Genomic DNA, 19,859 nt, shown 5'->3' with positions numbered 1-19,859 from the left:
CCCAAAGGAGCAGGCTGCTTTGTTATCAGGGAATTTTACTCCCATCACTGCTCCAAGTATTTGAAAACATTGGGTGAGACTGAATACATAGCAGATCAAAAGATTGTAGGGGGTTTGGCAGTTTTTTATTTTATTTGCAAGGTGTGAATGTGCAGTATAATTTCTGTCACTTTCAAGTTGATTTAATTTTGCCCTTCTATTGTGGTGGCCTTTGCGTAATGCAGAGAGACAATGACATTGTTATAAAGAGATTTGTCGTGTACCTTCTCCCTATAGTTTCGTTTTCTTTTGATTAGGCATATAAAAGATTTTTTCTTTGTTGGCTTTTGTGACCTGTGATTAAAGACCGAATGTTTGTGTTGGATCCTCTGCATCTTACCAGCACCTTTGACTAATGTTTTCTAGAAAATGTGAAACATTATGTCAATCCCACATAACTTTTCTCTACCTTTATGTAGTGCTGGTTACTGGGCATAATCTGCAAATCCTGTCAATCTGTTAGTACCAGGCATTCTTTGTCCAGACTTATTGTACCAATAATAGATAGTGCAGTACTGCCTTAACCGTTGTTGTATACTCTCCCTCACCTCAAAACTGCATTATTTATCAAAGTAATTCATTCATTGTGGCTAGTGGCAGGAGAACAGAGCTTAGATGATTGCCATTACCATGCTAAAATCCGTTCTCTGCTTTTGAGCAATGGTTACAATGCCTCCTGATAAATTCTGTCTTTCTTCACTATGATTTATTTTCCTGAGCTCTTTCATAATTCCTTTTCATTTACACCCAAAACCAATTTGTTTAAAAATTCTTGAAAAAAGAGAAGTGTTAAATGCATTTATTGACACCTCTGTGAGGGAGATTTTACATTCCTGTGTTAAAGGGATGTGTTGAGGATGCCTGAAGTGGTGCAAGTTGTAACTTTGAACTGCCACAATTGCATTCGTGCTGTGTGGAACCACAGCATGAATGGTGAAGAGTGCACGTGGGGTTACAGGGTTTTTTTTACTACTTTGTTTTTGTGGACTTGTGGCATATTATGTGTCACTTAGTGAATAAAGTTTGGCCAGTTTTTGAATACAGTAATTTTTTTTCTTTTAATACTTATGGGGAAATTGATGGCCAAGTTAAAGGAAGGTCTGGATTTTGTTGTGTGGATGTACCAAAAAGAGGTTTGCAGGAACCCTTTTTCATTCTAGGAAAGACTAAAGATGGTGGAGTTGGTGGTGGAGGTGGCCTTTGATGGTGGAGTTGTTTTACCTTCTCTTAAACTTCAGCTTCTCTTAAATTTCTTCTCTCAAATTTCAGCTTTAAATTTGATTCCCAAACTTTTGGTTGCATGATGAAAATAAATAAACTGTGCTGATACGTGTATCTGTTAGTTATCCAATGACATTGCATACTAAGATAAAAGTTAAAAAAAATTTAAATTTAAGACCTGTCCCGTTTTTGCATAGCAACAGGATGAAAGCAAAAGTGTAAAAACTGGGTCCTTACATCTGAAGGCATAAGCTTTTAGAGGGAGCTAAGAATTTATTCTGCATTTCAGGTTCCAGTTTGGAATGGTTCCAGTGCTAAACAGCCTGCATCAGTTTCTTAGTAGAGGACAAAACACGTGGTTGCTTTTAATGATTTCACTACCATTTTCTTCTGGTTTTAATGCCATCTCCTGAATTTTTACTGTTCTTTTGAATGATGGCACCTGAAAGGTGACCCCCAGTGTTATTCATCAAGAAAAATATTTGTTTCTTTTCTTGGAACATCCAAAGAGAAATGCTTTCACTGTACCCTGAAACTGCTGAGTATATGAGGGTAGTATTTGGTTTTAGTTGTATTTATTAGCTTGATTACCAGTTGATGTTTGTAATTTCTGTTACGAAATTTTACTTTGATCCGTTCCATCATGGGGAATGAAGTTGATGTAGGAGTGTTGCTGGAAGACACGGAAAGACTTCAGCTACTTTTGTAGCTCCATTTGAGTATGGAAGCAAAAAAATCTCTATTGCAACGTCATTTAAATTCCTTAGTTCTCTGCTCTTCTCTTTTACTGGATAAAATTTCACATTTGATGGTGAAGAATCCTGACCTGTCATCAGCGTTTCTTCAGATAAATAGAAAACCTTGCCTGTTGCTTAATTCCAACGGTGCTTTAGTAGTAGCTTTAGTTTTTATTTATTTTTCATTATTTGAAGGCTTTTCATTGCTTCAGGCTCAAAGCTATTTCGAAGTAGTAGTTGACCTAAGTGATCTGAAAAGGGTACTCAAGCAATCAAAGGGAGGGAAAACATTTTTGTGTCATTGTCATAAGTGCTAATCCTAAGTACACAAAAAAGGACTTAAATTATTTCTGTGCACCATGCAAGTGATGTAAGTTTTGAGTTCTCAGGTTTTTTGCTTTAACTTCTGATGACATCCAGAGGAAAGTACCTCTTATGGCTTTCTAGCTGACTAAAGCTTGAATCAGGCTATGGAAGGAAATTTTTTTTATATCATTTTGAAAACTTACCTGTATCAGACATAACAGGTGAAATGCAGTATCCCTCAGGTTTGTTCTGGGTCTTGTTAGGTGTCAGAAATATTTTTAAGTGAAATTACAGATAAGCAGCTATACCGTCTTTAAATGTTATTTTTTGTTTGTAAATAGTATTTACAACTCAACATTTATGAACACATTTCATTGTAAAATCTTCAAATTTAATACCTAATTTTTACCATCTATATGCTGTCTTGAGATTGTCTTTTGTTTACGCTTGAGTCTAGTTTGAATTTATTGACTATTATTTTCAGGGCTAGTGTTAGAAAATAATTCCTGACATTTATTTATGACTTTGTTACTTTCTTATTTGCCTACTCTTTCCCTGAAGACAAGACACGGAACTGTCAATTCTGCCTGCTGGCTTCATTGTAAATAGCTTGGTGTTTCTGTGGTCTCTCGGTATTTAACTGAATTCCCTCGTGTTTTGTTACGTTTGGAAAATTGACCTTAGCGTTATAGCCCTTTGCAAGATACGGTAGAACCTGAGAACCTTGTCTTACTTTTGCTGACCAAACTGAATTCACGTTGATTTCATTCACTTAAAGCAGGATGTTTTTGACTACACTGGATTTTTCAAAAAAATTTTTTAATCTACATTCTTATTTGGCTAGGTTTTTGTCAGTGATTCTGTGGGTTGAGATCATATGGGCAATATTCTGAAATAACTGATGACATTTATTATCTTGAAGTGATCAAAGAATAGTTTGACTCCTTTGAAAGCTGCTCTTTAAAGAAATATAAATAAGAATTTGTAATGAACTGTGCAGCCAAGGAATCACTGATAATTCGTCATCATTTACAGGTGAAGGATAGGAGGATGATCGGCTTTCAGACAAGTTTGCAAAGCTTTGAGCTGTCTGCATTTAATACAGTACTTAAATCTTCAAGAATTTCCCTTACGGATACCTGCTTAAAACAGTGCGGAACTGCAAATATACAGCAGAACGTGTGGTTTTGCAGTTACTGTTATTCCTCAACTGGGTAGCAAAAACGTGACAGTGGTCACTATTAGATGATCAATAAGCTCTTAAGCAGAAGTTACTACCTTTGATACTTTGTCTTTCCATTCTGTTTAAATTTTATTAAAAAAAAAAAAACAAAACCCAAACCCAAGCAAAACCACTTCAGCAAATCTGCTATTGCAGGCCTTATATTAAATTCTGATCAAGTTGAATCAAGGCTTTGCTGCACAATTGTGTTCTGAATTCCAGGTGTTTGAGAAGGTTTGTTGTTGTTTAGTAAAAAAGTGCTGATCTGTGTGATTGTAAAGAAAGAAACGAATTGTGAAGTAATAGAAACATCTTTGAGTTTGCAGGCAGCACAAATTTTAAATGTGATTATGAATTGACCTGTTTTCATCAGCTACTTTAATTCCTTAAATCTAAAAGTGACAAGAGAAGACAATGAACGTATTTGCATGCCACATGCTTTAGCAGAAACATCAAGCTTAAGTAATTGTAAATCCAGTTGTCATCTACTGGCAGCTGCATTTTCTTGATTCGTAGTGGATTTTTAGGTGTGAAAAATGTTGGAATATAGAAAATCCGAAATATATATTCAATCTAAGATGGAATACTTGATTCAAGTATTGTTGGGATTTGGCTTCAGGTAAGAGGCCTCTTTCAATGCAAGATGTGGTTTTCTTGAAGTAGAAGTATTTTGTAGAGGCTATGTGTGTGTTTTATTGTTTACCTTAGCAAAAGTATAGAAAGGCTGGGACTGCTTCTGTCCTCTGCTTCCAGTTCTCTGTTACGGCCTGTGTCTGTGCAGGACACTTTCACAAATTACCTAACTTTTTTTCCATGCTCTCTCTAGAAGTGGCTACAGATTAGTATTGATACGTTTGTCCAGTTGCTGTATAGCAGCTGGAAGCCCTGTACCAAGGCCTCTCTGTCCTTCTCTGTCTCCACCCTACGCTGGCTCGGGAACCTCTAATGGCTGACCTTGAAGCTGCCACATCCTATACCCAGTTGTGCGAACCAGGAGCCAGGCACTCTAGACGGCTTCCGTGTATTACAGAGCACCACACTAGGGTGTATTACATGATCTGTAAATCTGGCTGGATCACCTAGAAGACTGGAGGATTGAATTTTGGAGGAATGATGTGGTGTTCACATAAGTTGAATTTACAGGATTTTAGCATATCTGTATCTTTACGCACAGTTCTAGTTTGTGAAGTTGGAAACTTCCAGCAAGCGTTTGTCTTTGATCTTTAGTTGCCTTCCCCCTCTTGCTTTTCCTTCTCCTCCCATATTCCTCTTTCTGGATTTATTTTCGTTTAGCAGTGATATGCAGTAGGATCTTCTTCCTAGTGTCTATCTCAGTGACTAAAGCAGGGTTAATCCAACAGTGCAGTGAAAAGCCTGAGAGGAATGGGAAGGTAATTGGGAATTTGTATTTGCCTTCTAACTGTTCCTGTGGGTTCTGGTGTGGGACTAGTTATATATTGTAGACAGTTTGCTTCACCTTTGGTCTCCAAAATATGTGTATTCTCACCACAAACCCTGAAGCTCAACTCTTCTGTAAATTAAGAAGTTGAGACCACTGACAACAAGATCATCAGTACATTCCAGGTAACTTTAAAAAAAAATTCAAAAGACACATCCTGTTTCAGCAGAGCTTCAAGGCACTACAGTTTTAATTCGCTTCAGAATTCATTGTACTTCTTGCAAATAAAAATTTGTATAAAAGGTATACTTCAGACTAAAATGGGGTATTGTATTTTTTCAATGTTTATATATATCCTTTTCGTCTATACCTGTGTCTCAGGTCTTTTTGGATGAGATGTTTCAGAGAAGTTCTCAATGGAATCTCTTGCATTAACAATGGTTTAATTTAATTTCTTTAGGTTATTTTGAACCATGAGACATTATTGGCTGTGCCTTTTAAGGCATGGTGCATAGAGGGGTTTATTGTCAGATTTACCTATATCCATCATGCTCAGAAGGGGCTGAGAGTGTGATTAGCATGTCTCTTATGCTGGCATTAAAATATACCCGAATATCATCTTTGTCCTGCCTTAAGTGTTATCTTCAAGAAGTAGGCAATCAGGCTTATGTAATTGGAGTTTCGCTGACAATTGTTGCCCTTTACTTGCTACTATCCTGTCAGTCATTTTCAAGTGAATTTGAGGGATATAGAATTTCATAGAGTAATTAAGCCCCCCATCTATTTTATGAAAACAAGCAACTGGAAAGGAAGAGATGAAAATTACTGCCTGTATGTGTGGCCAAATGGTTTTCATGGGCACAACTCCAGTGTAGATGGAGGCTGTACAGGCTCTTGCCTCTCAGGAAAGAAGCTGGGCTGCATAAGTTGCACTGCACACTGAACAAGATTTACTTTTAAAGTGCCTTTTCATGCCTTTATAGTCTGATTATTTTAGCCTCTAGCCTGTTATTTTAGGTTTCTTTTTCCTGCTCAGTGGTACTAAACTTCATCTTTCACTGAGAGGAAGTATTGATATTATATTATAATACAACTGTTAATTAAGTCCTTTCTTCTGAAAGCTTACTGTTAACTGTAAAAAAGTAAAGAATATTCCTGTTTGTGTAACTAGGCAGATTTGTTGGCACTAACCTAAAATTTAGTAGCTAAAGTAAAAGAGTGTATAGTCAGATGTCAAATAGTGGGTTTGATTGATTAGTGGTCAGACCCAGCATGGGAGTTCCTTTAATCCTGGATAGGTGCTGAGCAGCCCACGCTGGGCTTCAAGAGCCTTCATATGTAGGGAGGCTAGGGGCAAGGCAGGTGTGTGTTTTCTTTCTAATAATAATGGAAAGGATTATCTCATCCATCTGTGAAGTGCATGAACTTTTTTGGACAAAAACTCTGTAAAATCCAGGAGTGTTTCTCTGTAGAAAGCTTTCAATTGCCTTAAACTAGTTAGACAAATGGGGTAGAGGGGAAGGCTAGCCTTTTCCTGCAGAAAACATGTATAGGGTAATACACTTCTGAGCTGAAACAGTTGACAGAGCTCTTCTGCTGAGATGATTCATTGTACTGCAGTTTTGTCTTCTAGTATGCAGTTGTTAAGAAGCTGTCCATCAAAGGCTGAGCTCTGCTGCTGTAGCTTTTGTATAAACCTAATGTGAAAAATGATCTCAAAGAATGAACAATTTAAAGTAAAAGAAAAACAAATACAAAAATGTAATATATAGCATCAATGCTGGTAATTTAATATGGCAAGATCTAAAGTAGTAAGAGGCAGCACTCTAGCTACTCATCCAGGCCTATTTCCAATGCAGGTTTTTCCTCCCACTTGCCTTTTAACCTCGTTTTCAAGACAGCTGTTCTCCAGAACTGGTTTAAGATTAATCTTTTTTGTTTTAATTACTCAAGCTAACTGCTTTTTCTTTATAGAATGTCTGTGTTCCAAATACAGTTTCATTCTTAATATAAGTTCAATGTATTTACTTCTGCAGATGATTTTTTGTCTCTACATTCATAAAGAAGATGTAGGAAGTATCTTCTTCCTGACAGTTTATCAATAAATACAAAATTATTTATTTACTTACAAAGGGGAGGAGAAATGTAATACTTTTTAGTACATTTTTTTCTGTACGACTGTCTAGAACTTTGTAATTCCAAATCTAGAAAATACTCTAATTTAATCTTAAATTATCTGTTTTTCCAGTGTCTTTACAAGTCATAGTCTTCTTTCCACTTTTAGTTCTTACCAAAGCTGCTGATGAATGAGATTTAGGATTAAAATTTAAAAACTTCAAGTTTTTATTTGGATAATTTGATTTTAAAAAAATCCTCCATGTTGCTGATGCAGAGCATATTTTCAATGAGAATGTTTTTAATATATATTTCTAAATGTATATTTTATTAAGAGTGTTGTGAGAAGCCACAAGATGTGATTGTTTCATTCATATTGTCTAAAATATAAAGAATCATCAGGTTTTGGATCTGAATTGCTATGAGGATACTAGGAAATGCAGATCCTTAGATTCCAAATCGGTATTTTTACTGTATGCTAGTCGTAGAGGTTTTAAATTTTTCAGAGATATGTGTTCTAAAAAAAAGTTTTGTCAAATATTCATTTCCAGCTTTCTTAATGAATGACATTATATATACGGATATAGTGACAGAATCTTAATGCACCAACCCTAAAAATATTGATAGATTTTGAAAGGGAAAATTCTCGGGTTTTAGACAAAAGCAATGAATATCACTGTCAGTTTGTTACTGTATTGCCATCTTGTTTGCTAATCTGTTTGAACACAATGACAGTAATTGTTTTGTCTTCCCTTTTGGAGACCAGTGGCAGAAAACCTCCTGGTTTTAGGAGCAACGAGCACAGGTTTTTTTCCTCTTACTTTCACAAGATGTTTCCTCAGTATGGTTTTGTTTCAGTCTGTGGAAAACAAGCATTTCCTGTGATTGTTGTTTTCTCAACAAGTAGGCCATTATCGAAACATAAGCAGTGCAATTTGTGAGGGTGCTTAAGAATTTTGTAATTATATTTAGAGTACACAGGGTAGGAAAAAATTGTCAGAGTATGAACGTGCAGATCATAGGTGGTGTGAAGTAGCTTTCTTCTCTGGTAACAAAGGCAGAAACTACCTTGGGAAAGGGATGGAGGAGAAGCAGGAAGTGAAATAGATACTCACAGGAAGTGACAACTAACAGACTTGGCTACTGTAAATCTCACTATAGTTTATTTCCTGGTAAAGCGCCCATTCTTTCAAAAACCTGTATTTGACATTCAGTGACAAAAGTGGGATGTTCACTGAAAATGTGGAGGTAAATATATTCTCTTGCTTCTTTTAGATACTTTGTCCTGCTTAGAAAATAAATTGTTTCGGGCTCGAAACAGTTTTGTCTGGTTTTGATGCAAGAATAAATGCTGAATTGTATCATCTGTTAGGGAGGAGAAGGAGTTATTATAGTATAGAGTATGTATTGTGAAACAGTGTATTTGGTAATGACTGAAGCATGTTTTAGTCTATGGATGGTGAGTAGAATCATTTATCTGGACAACTGTTAGTTCAGTCTTTTTTTTTAGTTTATTCTTCTTGTAATCACTTTTGCTTTCAAAATTCAGAATTTAACTAGGCAGTCTGCAAGGCACAGGCTGAAAAGATGTTTCTTATAAATGAGTGTATTGTAAGGAAAAGGCCAGCATTCTGCCTTACCTAAGCTATAACTTTTTTATTCTTTTTTATCCTCTAAATTAATGATAAATCACTACTTTGTAGCAATGGCAAATGGAGCATTTTGCAGTGTCTTGAAAACAGAGAAAATATTTCTCTTAGTTTTATAGCCTTTGCATTCACAATTGCATCACTATTAAAAGTGGAAGGTGGCCTGGTATGAAGGAAGAAAGATACTATTGCTGTTGACTTAATTTCTTAGCTTTCTGTTACGTGAGTATTGTGGGTTATCTGTCACTCTGTACTTCAAAATCCTCTCCTCTGAGGAATGGCACTGTATGCCTCTGTTGCCTTTAAAGTGTGTTGTGACTGAGTGAGTGATGTCAAATTTTTCTCCTTCACTGTTGCTAAAAGGATTTTGAATAGCATTGATGAAAGTGGAACGCTAATTGTTACTCACTATGCTATAAATTGGCAAAGCTTTGCTAAGCATTGGATGTTTTAGTGCCTAAAGCCTTAAGAAGTCTTGGTTATTTTTGCAACAGTGTATCTAGAAATTATGTGACTAGATATAAATGTGCAATATTTGCATAATTGTACATGTTTATAAATAGGTGGTAGCCTGATTTCTAAACAAGTTGATAGTGTTTGCTTTATATAAGCACACTTAGTAATATTACCCTTATAAACAATGATACTCAAATTCTTTGTTTTTCATCTTTTAATGAGCCTTAAACTGTGTAAAATATCTCCTGTAGTTCTAGATATAGTATTTCTAATAATGTTTTTTTTTTTTCTGATTCTACTTTTCTCCAACAGGAAGGAACTTGAGACGTTCAAAGGTAAATTCTATTTTTAATTTTTTCACCTGAATGTTTGCGAGAGTTACAGTAATTCTTGTATTAAGTGAAACTAGTAAGGAGATGTTCCAGTTCTACGTCTGATAATGTTAATTTTGTGTTGACCCAGCAGGCGGTTTATTTTTCAATTTACCTGTTCTTGCTACTGGTTTCTTTGGGAGAGTCATACGTGTAGGAAGAGCACAGATGATTCTGTTGTCTTAGCTAGGTTTCAGAGATTCTGTATCTAATTCAAGTCTTCCCCTTGGTGTTCAACTTTGGAAGTTAAGGGCTTTGTCTTCAACTAGTTGATGTCTTTTCTAGCATGAATGTGTTTTTGACATGTGTTGCAGGCTGTTACTTGTTAGACTTTTGTCTAGCAACTTCTAGGAAGTTTTCACAGTATTATGTTACATCAGAAAAATGCAATTTTTTTAGCTCAACTTGTTGGGTATACGTGATGATATATACAAATCTGTCCTAAATAATATGCAATGGCTAGAAACTCTGTCATGTATTATTGCTTTGCCTGTGGTACATAGATGGAACACATTACCATTTTCAGTGAATTTTAAATTCAGGCTTACTCTACCTACTAATGTTAATATTTGATCAGCTTGACAATTACTATTATCTTTTGCTTTGAATAAGGTGTGACTGTGGCTTTGTGACTAGTCTTTATTTATGAGAAGGAAGTCAAGTACCTTGACTTATATCAATTAATTGTCTCTTGAAATTGAAAGAAGGGGTGGAAATTTCCATCAGCTGCATTCCTCTTTGCCTTTTCAGTTCATTACTCTCTCATCTTTACATAATGCTAAAAAAGGAAAATAATAAAGCTAACATTAAAAGACAAGCAACACAGATTATGTAAAATGTCACTTTATCTGTAGCTTACCATAACAACCCTTTTTTTGATTGATTTGACAGCTTTCAACACAGACTAGCTCAATACAAAACCAAAGACAATGCTAAGCTCATTCTGTTCCAAAGCAAGGCAGCTACTTTGTAGTACCTGATGCTTGTGAGAATAGTGAATCCTGACGTTTGTATTGATTAGGGGTTTTAAGTGAGTTTCTGGGAGCCAGGAGGATGGTTTCCAAAGTTATTTCTCTCTTGGCTTCTTGTTTTTCCAAAAGAGATTGTAACTTTATTTGACAGTGAGTATTTTACAAAGACAATTATTTTTATGGAAGAGGAAGGTATTAGCTGCGTGTTGACCTTGAAATTTGTAGCAAACTAAGTAACTGGTTCTGTAATGGATACAGACGCATACAGACTGCCAATACTAGTCATGAAAGGCTTGTCTTGAGTAGATAAGGCTTGTCTTGGTAGCCAAGAGAAGTCCTTTAGTTTACTACAAAGAGCGAAAATTACAAACAGATGCCAAGAAAAAAAGTCAGAGTCTTTGCATGTTTCTTCACTGAAGAGTTCAACTGCAGTCTGTGACTAATGCAGCCAAAATCAATGGGAAAGGAGTAGGATCTCGTGCTATAACAAGGAAAGACCAGGTTAAAGGATGCTCGAGGCCTATTGGACATTTTTGAACCAACTGATCAAATTTGTTCTACAATACTCAAAAGAATTGCAGAAGCTATGGAAGGCTGGAAAAGCACAGACAGAGTGACTGATCTTTAAAAACAGGTATTAAACATCAGTCAGCCTAATTTCTGTTTTGTTTTTTTTTTTTTACAATAAACTTATGGACAAGCTTGTACCTGGCAGAAGAGAGAGGAATCATAGCTAAGAAACTTTCAAGAACAGTCCTATCAAACAAGCCTAAATTCTTTCTATAGGATGACAACAACATGCTCTAAAATAAACATACCATATTTTGACTTCGGCAACAACTTTCACTGCCTTGCCTGGCGTTTTCCCAGGAAATTGAGATTAAACTACTAAAAAACAGGTGCATGGGTGATTGGAAATACATACTTGGAGGAAATGTTTTTATGCTTTCTTGCTTACTAAGTGTTCTTTCTCAGATCTGGTGCCACTTGGAATTTTTGTTCTTAACCTGGATGATGAAATAGAGGTGTTCATTACATTGACTTCAGTCAGTCTTTTTCTGGCCTTTTGGGCATTCAGCCAATTTCTGAGTATCTAGCATATAGTTCATCAGCTGATTAGAAACAGGGAAAGTAAGAGCTTCGTGATCATGAAGGATTCACGATTGTGTAGTGACAGATGTTTCAGTTCTACAGCAGCTTTGCCCAGTCCAACTGGTGGCTCCTTCTTGCATTTCTCTGTTTTAAGCTACTTCCAAGGCTCACTAGATTTCTGCAGAAAATGATCTGTCATTTGGTTTGGTTTAGTTTCAGTTGATGAAGCATGCTGAAATAACTCAGTAGATGGTCATAGAAATCCTGGCACAGAAGGAAAAGGCAGCAGCAAAAGCAGGAAACATGTCGAAGTTACCAATGTAACAGTCATCTAAAAAGGAAATACATCTTGGTGTGGTGATACCTAACACATTTTAAGGTTGAGGTGAGGAAGTAATAGTACCATTACCTTTTATGATAAGGTCTTATCTTGGTTATAACTCTGGTTTGCTGTATTCAAGAAAGGTTGGTTCCAACTGAAATATGTTGAGTAAGTAGTTGGGTAGATGATTCTTTACATTTTATATTGCAAATATAGACTACAACCTCAACTAATTCATTCTTGCGTAACTGTCCAGAGTGAAATGTGTTCATAAACATACAGTTCATAAAATATCCAGCACAGGGGACAGGAAAGAAGAACTGTTTAAAGTACCGTTATATATACTTGCATCTTTCAGTGCATGTGCAGCTGAAACAATTCTACATTAAATTGTGTTTTAATGGAAAAGAACAGAAATGCCAGTTTTCATAATAGTAACTTGTTATTTGTGAATTTCAATACCCATATGCTAAAAAGTATTAGCTTCCAGATTAAGGATGGTAAATGTCTTGCATAAAAATATATTTCATAAATATATAAGTTCATTCTGTCTGAATCTTCAGAAATCGAAGTACCACAAAAACATTCCTTAAATATGTTTGCTAGAGGGGGTGAAAAGAGGGTTGTATGCACATTTTTCAGTGTCCAGCTGTAACTGCGTTACTGTAACACGTTCACCAGTGCTGAGTTTTCGTGCCTTGCTCAGGATAGAAAGTTAGTTTTACTGGAATTAAGACACTGAATGGTATAGCCTGAGGGTCAAAAGCTTTCCTGCTTCTTTATGTTAAGCATCTCTCTCTGAAGAAGGCAGAGAGTGAGTATGTGGTGTCCCTGTTGGTACTGCTACATCACTGGCATGTATGTACTCGAAGTGTGAGTGTGCACTAGGACAAAACATCTCAAGGTTTGTCTAGTTTATTTTTTTAGTAATTTATCTTTCAAAGAGCAATGCTCTCAAAGATGGTAGATTTACGGATGAAAACATGAGGTATGTCATATAAAGTAGCCTGCAAGTTTCTTGGTAGCATGCATCAATTCCAAGGTTTGGAGAACCGCTTGCAGGAGCTGGCTTGTGCTCTGTGGTGTCCTGTCCTGGCTGAGGCTTATAAAACTGCTAAAAAAAATGTTGCGGATTTTGGCAATTTCTTGCAATAGTAGAATTTACTTTAGTCGATATTTGTGTCAATGTGTATTTGTTTTTAGCATGTGATGGATTGTACTCTTCCATGGTTTAGAAAGACCGTGTATCATTTTCATTTTTACAGCTGAGAAACTAGAAATTAGATAGCAAATATGTGGTTATTTTCTCTTGATACTTGAAACCTAGTGCATTCATGACTGCACTGAGATTTTAAATCATTCCACCATTCTTCTAGGCACATCGTACAATTTTTTTTAAGTTAATGTTTCTTCTGTTCCAGCACAGCCAGGACTGTGTAGTAAATATTTATAGAATACTGTTAATCTGTTTACAAGATGGAAGAGTGAAGCAGGGCAGTGAGGTAGATAATGAAAGGAAAATTAAAGTTATAAAAGTAGTAGAATTGCACAATGGTAATAACATATGCTGCTGAGTTTGCTTCAGACTTTGTCCAAATGGGAACTGTATACGATAGATTTAGACATTGCTTCTAAAAGTCCCTTTTTATTTAAAAAAATAAAGTTTAGGGTGAAATGTTTTGAGTTTTTTCTGGAAAGAAAACTAAAGCAATAGAGGCCATTTAGAAATCAGCAACACAGCACTTTTGGACAATGAAATGTGGCAGAAACTTTGTCAGGGCAGACATGCACATGGCTTTGGCTACTGAGTCATGCATATTTCTAAGCTTTAACGGGATTAGTTTCGTTCAAGCTCAGGGAAACTGGTCATATGACTGTTTTCAGCACTTCTGTTTACAATACAACTAAATATGTTTTCAGCCCTTTGCATCAGAGATCTCTCCCAAACAAGTCCTGATAAGTTTTAAAAGCTTTATCAAAATACTCTTTATGAGAAGGAGACTCATGAAGTAAAGAGGTGTTTTTCCTTGCTTTTCTCTTCTAGGTTAAGTCATTGGGTCACATTTGATATGTAGATCTTTTGTCATTCTTCTTCATGCATCTAAGATGCTTCCGTTGAAATTGCAGTTTTCCAGTCCTTTTATCAGTAGCTTAAATATGTTTGTATCTAAACAAATTTCCTGGCTTTCACTGTTCCCTTCTATAAGAGTACGTGATACTTGGAGCAGTCTGTTGACTCCATCCCTTTGTTCTCCTTTTTTTGAAATCTACTCACCTCAACAAATAGTGTGTCAAACTGGTTTTTTTTCTTCCAATCTAGGGTTCCAGTTTATTGTGCTGTATTCTCATGGCTGTCAAAATAAACAACTTTTTCCTAATCTTCATGTTGCCTTCCAGATGCATGGGCAATACGCAATGGAGATCTTTGCAGCTTGTGTTTGACAACAAAGGCAAGTGTAGGGTCCTGTACCTAGGAAGGAGTAACCCCATGCACCAGTACAGGTTGGGGGTTGACCCACTGGTAAGCAGCTCTGCGGAGAAGGACCTGGGAGTCTTGGTGGGCAAGTTCACCATGAGCCAGCAATGTACCCTTGTGGCCAGGAAGGCCAATGGTATCCTGGGGTGCATTAGGAAGAGTGTGGCCAGCAGATCGAGGCAAGTTATCCTCCCCCTCTACACTGCCCTAATGAGGCCACACCTGGAGTACTGTGTCCAGTTCTGGGCCCACCAATTCAAGAAAGACAAGGAACTACTGGAAAGAGTCCAACGGAGGGCTGTGAAGATGATTAGAGGACTGGAACATCTCTCTTATGAGGAGAGGCTGAGGGAGCTGGGTCTGTTTAGCCTGGAGAAGAGAGGACTGAGAAGGGATCTTATCAATGCTTACAAATACCTTAAGGGTGGGTGGCAAGAAGATGGGGCCAGACTCTTCTCAGTGGTGCCCAGTGACAGGACAAGGGGCACAAATTGAAACATGAGACATTCCATCTGAATATGAGGAAAAACTTACTTACTTTGAGGGTGATAAGGGTGACAGGCTGCCCAGGGAGGTTGTGGAGTCTCATTCTCTGGAGTTATTCAAAACCTGCCTGGACACGACCCTGTGCAACCTGCTTTAGGGGAACCTGCTTTGGCAGGGGGTTGGACTAGATGACTTCCAGAGGTCCCTTCCAACCCCAACCATTCTGTGATTCTGTGACAAGGCTTGTACATTCAATGATGTAGCAGTTCTAGAAGTTGCGCTGTAATTTTGAGCACACATTCCTGTATGTTTCTTCTGAGCAAGGGTAGATGACTGTGACAGAAAATCGTACCAGCCATGTGGAGCTCGTTTCCTTTAACATTTCCAAATATACTACCCCAGAGCCTGTCACATTAGGAACATTCAAGGTGTTTCATTAGTGTGAAGATTTTTTTTATTGACAAATTGTGTCCATAACCAAGTTGGTTAATAATGATGGTTCTAATTTAATGTTGTATTTTGTGATTTTGCATTTCAATGACTCATTTGAATAGAGGAGGGAGGGTGTCTTCCAAAACACACTGTGGGAGATAGATAGGCAATGCTTCTGCTATGAGCGTTTCCTGGTTGTTTTAGAATTTATTTAGGTGACCGTGGTCAAAAACTAAAATACTTAAACCTTGTAGCACAGATGTAAAAGACGACAATTCTTATTTTGGCATACCAGAAAACAGTTGGGAAACAATTGCTTAATTCTATTGTAATAAAGTTCAGATGGAGTTAAAATTTCAAGGATATTCAGGTTTCAGTGTTTTTCCTCATTATTTTGCTATGAGCTGAAAATATTCTGATAGATTTCTGGTTAATAATGTGTGTTACCAGCTTCTTTCCCATCCAGGCTGTGGGAGGAGAACCTTGCAATTTTGGATGTCCGGTATTGTCTGTGGCAAGAATTGACCAAGACTCCCATATATGATAACCATCCTCTTGAGAGTGGAAAGATTTGAGGCTTGGGCACATTTAAGGAAGGTTCACTCTTGGTCTTTCACTGATTTCAGTCCTCCCCAGTAAATAATTGAATCTTTATACATTGGGGCAGATATCACCAGCACTGAGATGTAAAAGCTTTCAAATGTACATTTCTGTAGCCCACAGGTGGAATGAGTTGTATACGTCTGATTCTATTTGGCTGAGTTATCAGCCTTAATGACATACTTTCAGAACTTGTTCTATGTGTGAATACATACCCAAGAACAGTGGGAGTTTTCTGCAGAGATCGCATGTGATAGCACACAAAAGCGATTGCTTGGCTCTTGCTGACCCTCTAAACATGACTTCTTTTTCAATTGGCAACACTATTGTGTTGAGCACCAGGTGTAGCTGAAAATCTTTGACAAGACAACAAAACATTTGCTGGATGAAGTATTCAAGTCTGGGGTGAAGCAAACTGCAATGGGTAGTATCTTGTGTATGCGTTTATTTTGCAGATGACTGGAAATAACTTTTTTACCTAGTAAGGTTAATGTCTACAAGTGTCAAGTCTTCAGGACAGACAGTATTTTCTATACAAGAAATAGAATTTACATTTCAATGGAAGGGGAAAAAAGTGGGGTTTTTTTGGTGTATTGAAACTGTAGAAACAAAATTATCAACAATTTTATCTTGAATCACTACATCAGAACACTGTTTCCCATTATGCTTTGGCAAAAGGGGGACTGCACTGTCAACTGGTTTAGTAATCTGATATGATGGGAAATTATTTCCCTTCCTCCCATTTTTGATTAGTTTTCAACTGGTGAGGGAAAAACAGGGCTTCTTTGATAGTGGCAATACAGACTTGGGTGAATCTTAGCCAATCATAAAATGGCACCCATTTCTGAGGTGGTTATTGTCCTGGTTTCATAGGGATAAAATTCATAGAATCAGTTTTCTGTTACATTTTATTTTAGTTTGTGGACAGCTGTGCTATGGTGATCAAGGCCATTAGCAGTGAAAGCCAGGGCAGCTGACCCAGGCTGGCCCACAGGTGTGTGCTATAACATTAATGTTAAGGTCATAGAATCATAGAATTGTTTTGGTTGGAAAGGACCTTTAAGATCATCGAGTCCAACCATTAATCTAACACTACCAAGTCCACCACTAAAAAATATCCCTAAGCCCCACATCTACTCGTCGGGAAGGAAAGGGAAGAATTTAAAAAAAATAGAAAAGGTCACTATAAAAGGGAAAGCTGCTGGGAATGGGGAGACTCTCCCCTCTTCTCCGCAGGGATTTGCCACCATGAGATAAGTATAATTTTGTGTCTTTTGTATTAATATCGATATTGGTTTTCTTATTTTATTATATCTGTTTAAATTTCAACCCATGAGTCTCCCTCCTTTTCCCAATTCTCTTCCTTGGTTGGGGAGGGGAGATTAGGTGATAGAAAAACTGATTGTTGTTTAGCCCTGGGTGCAGGCTAAACGGAGAGAGTTTTATATATTGGAAATGGGTCTGAATTTTCAAAGCTGTAAATAGGGAGTAGAGTTTGTAAAGGAAAACTAAAATTTGGAAGGGGATACTATAGAGATACCACATTATTTATGGACAAATTAGATAATCATATTTCCTTGGAACAAATACTGTGTGCTCTGGCAACTCAGCTGATCAAAGATAGTTTTTGGTTTTATTGCTTCTTCCACCCCAAACCAATTCTGGTTTAATGCTTTAAATGCTTTTTTTACTTTTTGCTTGTTGTGTGTTGTGGCTGTAATGTAACTTTGTATGTTATAGATTTGATAGTGCTGTTTGTTTGTAATCTATTTGCTCAGCTAGATTTCAGGATCTTATGTGATGGCTATCACCTGAAAGTAGTATTCGGACTACGAGTTAATATAAACCATAGAATCCTAGTGTTACAGATACTTCCAAAACTTTGTTTTTATCAGGTTTTTAAATGCGAATTCTGACTGGGGGAGGGTGAAGGGTAGGGACACTTCTTTATTTTTTTTAAATTTTACTTCACCTGCTTGTATTTCTAGACAATCTTGTGGGTTTTTAGTGTGGCACCCTTATGCTTTTTCACTCTGTCTGATGTTGCTTTGTATATTGAAGAAGCTGGTTTACTTCCCCAACAAATATAAATACCGGTGCATTTATGTAGCTTTCTCTTTTTTTCCTTGAGTCATACTCTTTTTGCATTCTACTGTTGCACTAAGTCAGAAGCCCTTTCAGAGGTCAGGTGTATCACAGCAATTTGGACATCACCGCAGCTAAAAATGAGATGGCCCTTGGATGTGCAGGTGCAGCTCCCGTTGGCTGCAGTAGAAGCTGGCCCTGTGCTGGAGTCAGCCTTGCAGAGCCCCGGGTTTGTGAGGAGTGGAGGGGGCCAGTGTGACAACAGAGATTTTCTGTGGCTATTGCCAGGGTGAATAGCTAGCTGTGTAGATAATAGGAAAAAATGTCATGGGAACGTAAGTCCTGTCATACTCAGTTTATGTAGAAAAGAAACCGTTTAAAGGTGTAATATTTTAATTGTCCGTAATGCTTAAATGATTGATGTGGAAAAAAAATAGAAGCCTATTTTGTCTGCAGCTCTAACTTGCATTCATCCTTTAATTATTGAAGTCCAGACTGAGGGCGGGATTATCTCGTGATGATTATTATTCTTATAATCTTTCCCGTAGATATTTTTGGTGTTGTTTTCACCAGTGAAATAAAACCAAGTTTTGTAGGCCCAGACATTCTTGGTAGTTTTTCCTCTGATGATGATGATCGGAGAAGTATTTGTTACCTAATTCCCTTTTGTCTATATTTTGTATTTTGAAAATTGTCATCAAGGAGCTTTTTAAAATTAGATCTTTGTAAGTAAAAGAAAGGAATTGTCATGGCTATCATGGTTTCCGGCAGCACTGCGCACCCTCCTAAACGGAAGGGGTAACGCGTGCCAGCGTTCCGAATTCTGAGCAGTGCCTTACAGTTTCTGAAACGTAAATGCACCGTTGTGTAACTGCAGCATCACCATAACCAAAGATTCTCGGTCATATGCTGTTTCTGTAATTTTTTTTTAACTGCATAACCATTTTTTTTATTTTTGATGAAAATGTAGTCTGGATGGGTAGTACAAAAAATTCAGTTCTCCGTAGAGAAGATTGCTGCTAATTTATTTAAAAATCACATTCCAGATTTTTAATATTTTATACATGAAGTAAGAATAGTATATAATCTGGTTTGTGGGTATCTCAGCTAAGCCACGTTAAGGAAAAATACTTTAAGGGGAGAGCCTTGAGAGCATCACCTAATAAAAAAAAGCATTCAGAGCCCTTCTGCACCTTTTCCTTGCTTCTAAATCATTTTCAAACACTTCCAGCTCTCTGCCAAATAAACACATGCTGTAACTGCATGTCATGGGATTATAACCCGCCGGGAAGGTTTCTCTCTTTCTAGCACCCCTTTATCCAGCAGCGTGTGGTACCTTCCCAGAGAGATGCGTGTGTGTCTGGTATAACCCAGCTGCTGGTGGCTTGCGTTCGGGTGCTGGACAGGCGCTGAGTTGAAGCATCCATGTGTGTGCATCTGTGTGCGAGTGACCCATTGGAAACTGGCAGTCGCGGTATTACTGCTTTGAAAAAGCAGCCTTCTAGCATCCCTCTTTGTTCTGCATCAGTGAAGATGCACATCAGCGGAGCTGCTTCGTAACTAGAGCTTGCACTTGGCCAGTGCTGTGTTTCTTTTTACTTGCTTATTTCTTACTGCCATGTCATCTCCGGGAGCCACTGAGAATACTCAGAAGAATTCATGTAGGTGGAAGTTTATTATCATCTTTATTATTTGTGAGCTTAATTTGTCAAGCTAATGTGAAATGCAAAATGAAATTAAAGTTAGCTTAATTGATTTCCTCAGTTACCACCACTGCCTGATTTGTAAAGGGTGTGCTATAAATGAGAGGTTAATTATCAACTTGTTTTAGCAAATTTGAAAGAGATGGTGACTTAGTGTCTGTCTTGTCAGAGCTGCTG

At 37.2% G+C, this 19,859-nt stretch overlaps 1 protein-coding gene across 1 annotated transcript in view; it reads left to right on the top strand.

Annotated features, from left to right (window-relative positions):
- The window catches only part of DTNBP1 (dystrobrevin binding protein 1), a 74,483-nt gene that overhangs the window by 23,517 nt on the left and 31,107 nt on the right, over positions 1 to 19,859 (top strand). Inside the window, exon 7 of the mRNA XM_068396531.1 lies at positions 9,457 to 9,479. Coding sequence (XP_068252632.1) covers positions 9,457 to 9,479 — 23 coding nt within the window. The remainder of the gene's footprint in view (positions 1 to 9,456; positions 9,480 to 19,859) is intronic.

Source organism: Nyctibius grandis, chromosome 3, assembly GCF_013368605.1.
Source record: "Nyctibius grandis isolate bNycGra1 chromosome 3, bNycGra1.pri, whole genome shotgun sequence".
Lineage (NCBI taxonomy): Eukaryota > Metazoa > Chordata > Aves > Nyctibiiformes > Nyctibiidae > Nyctibius > Nyctibius grandis.
This window is presented reverse-complemented; position numbering and strand designations above follow the sequence as displayed.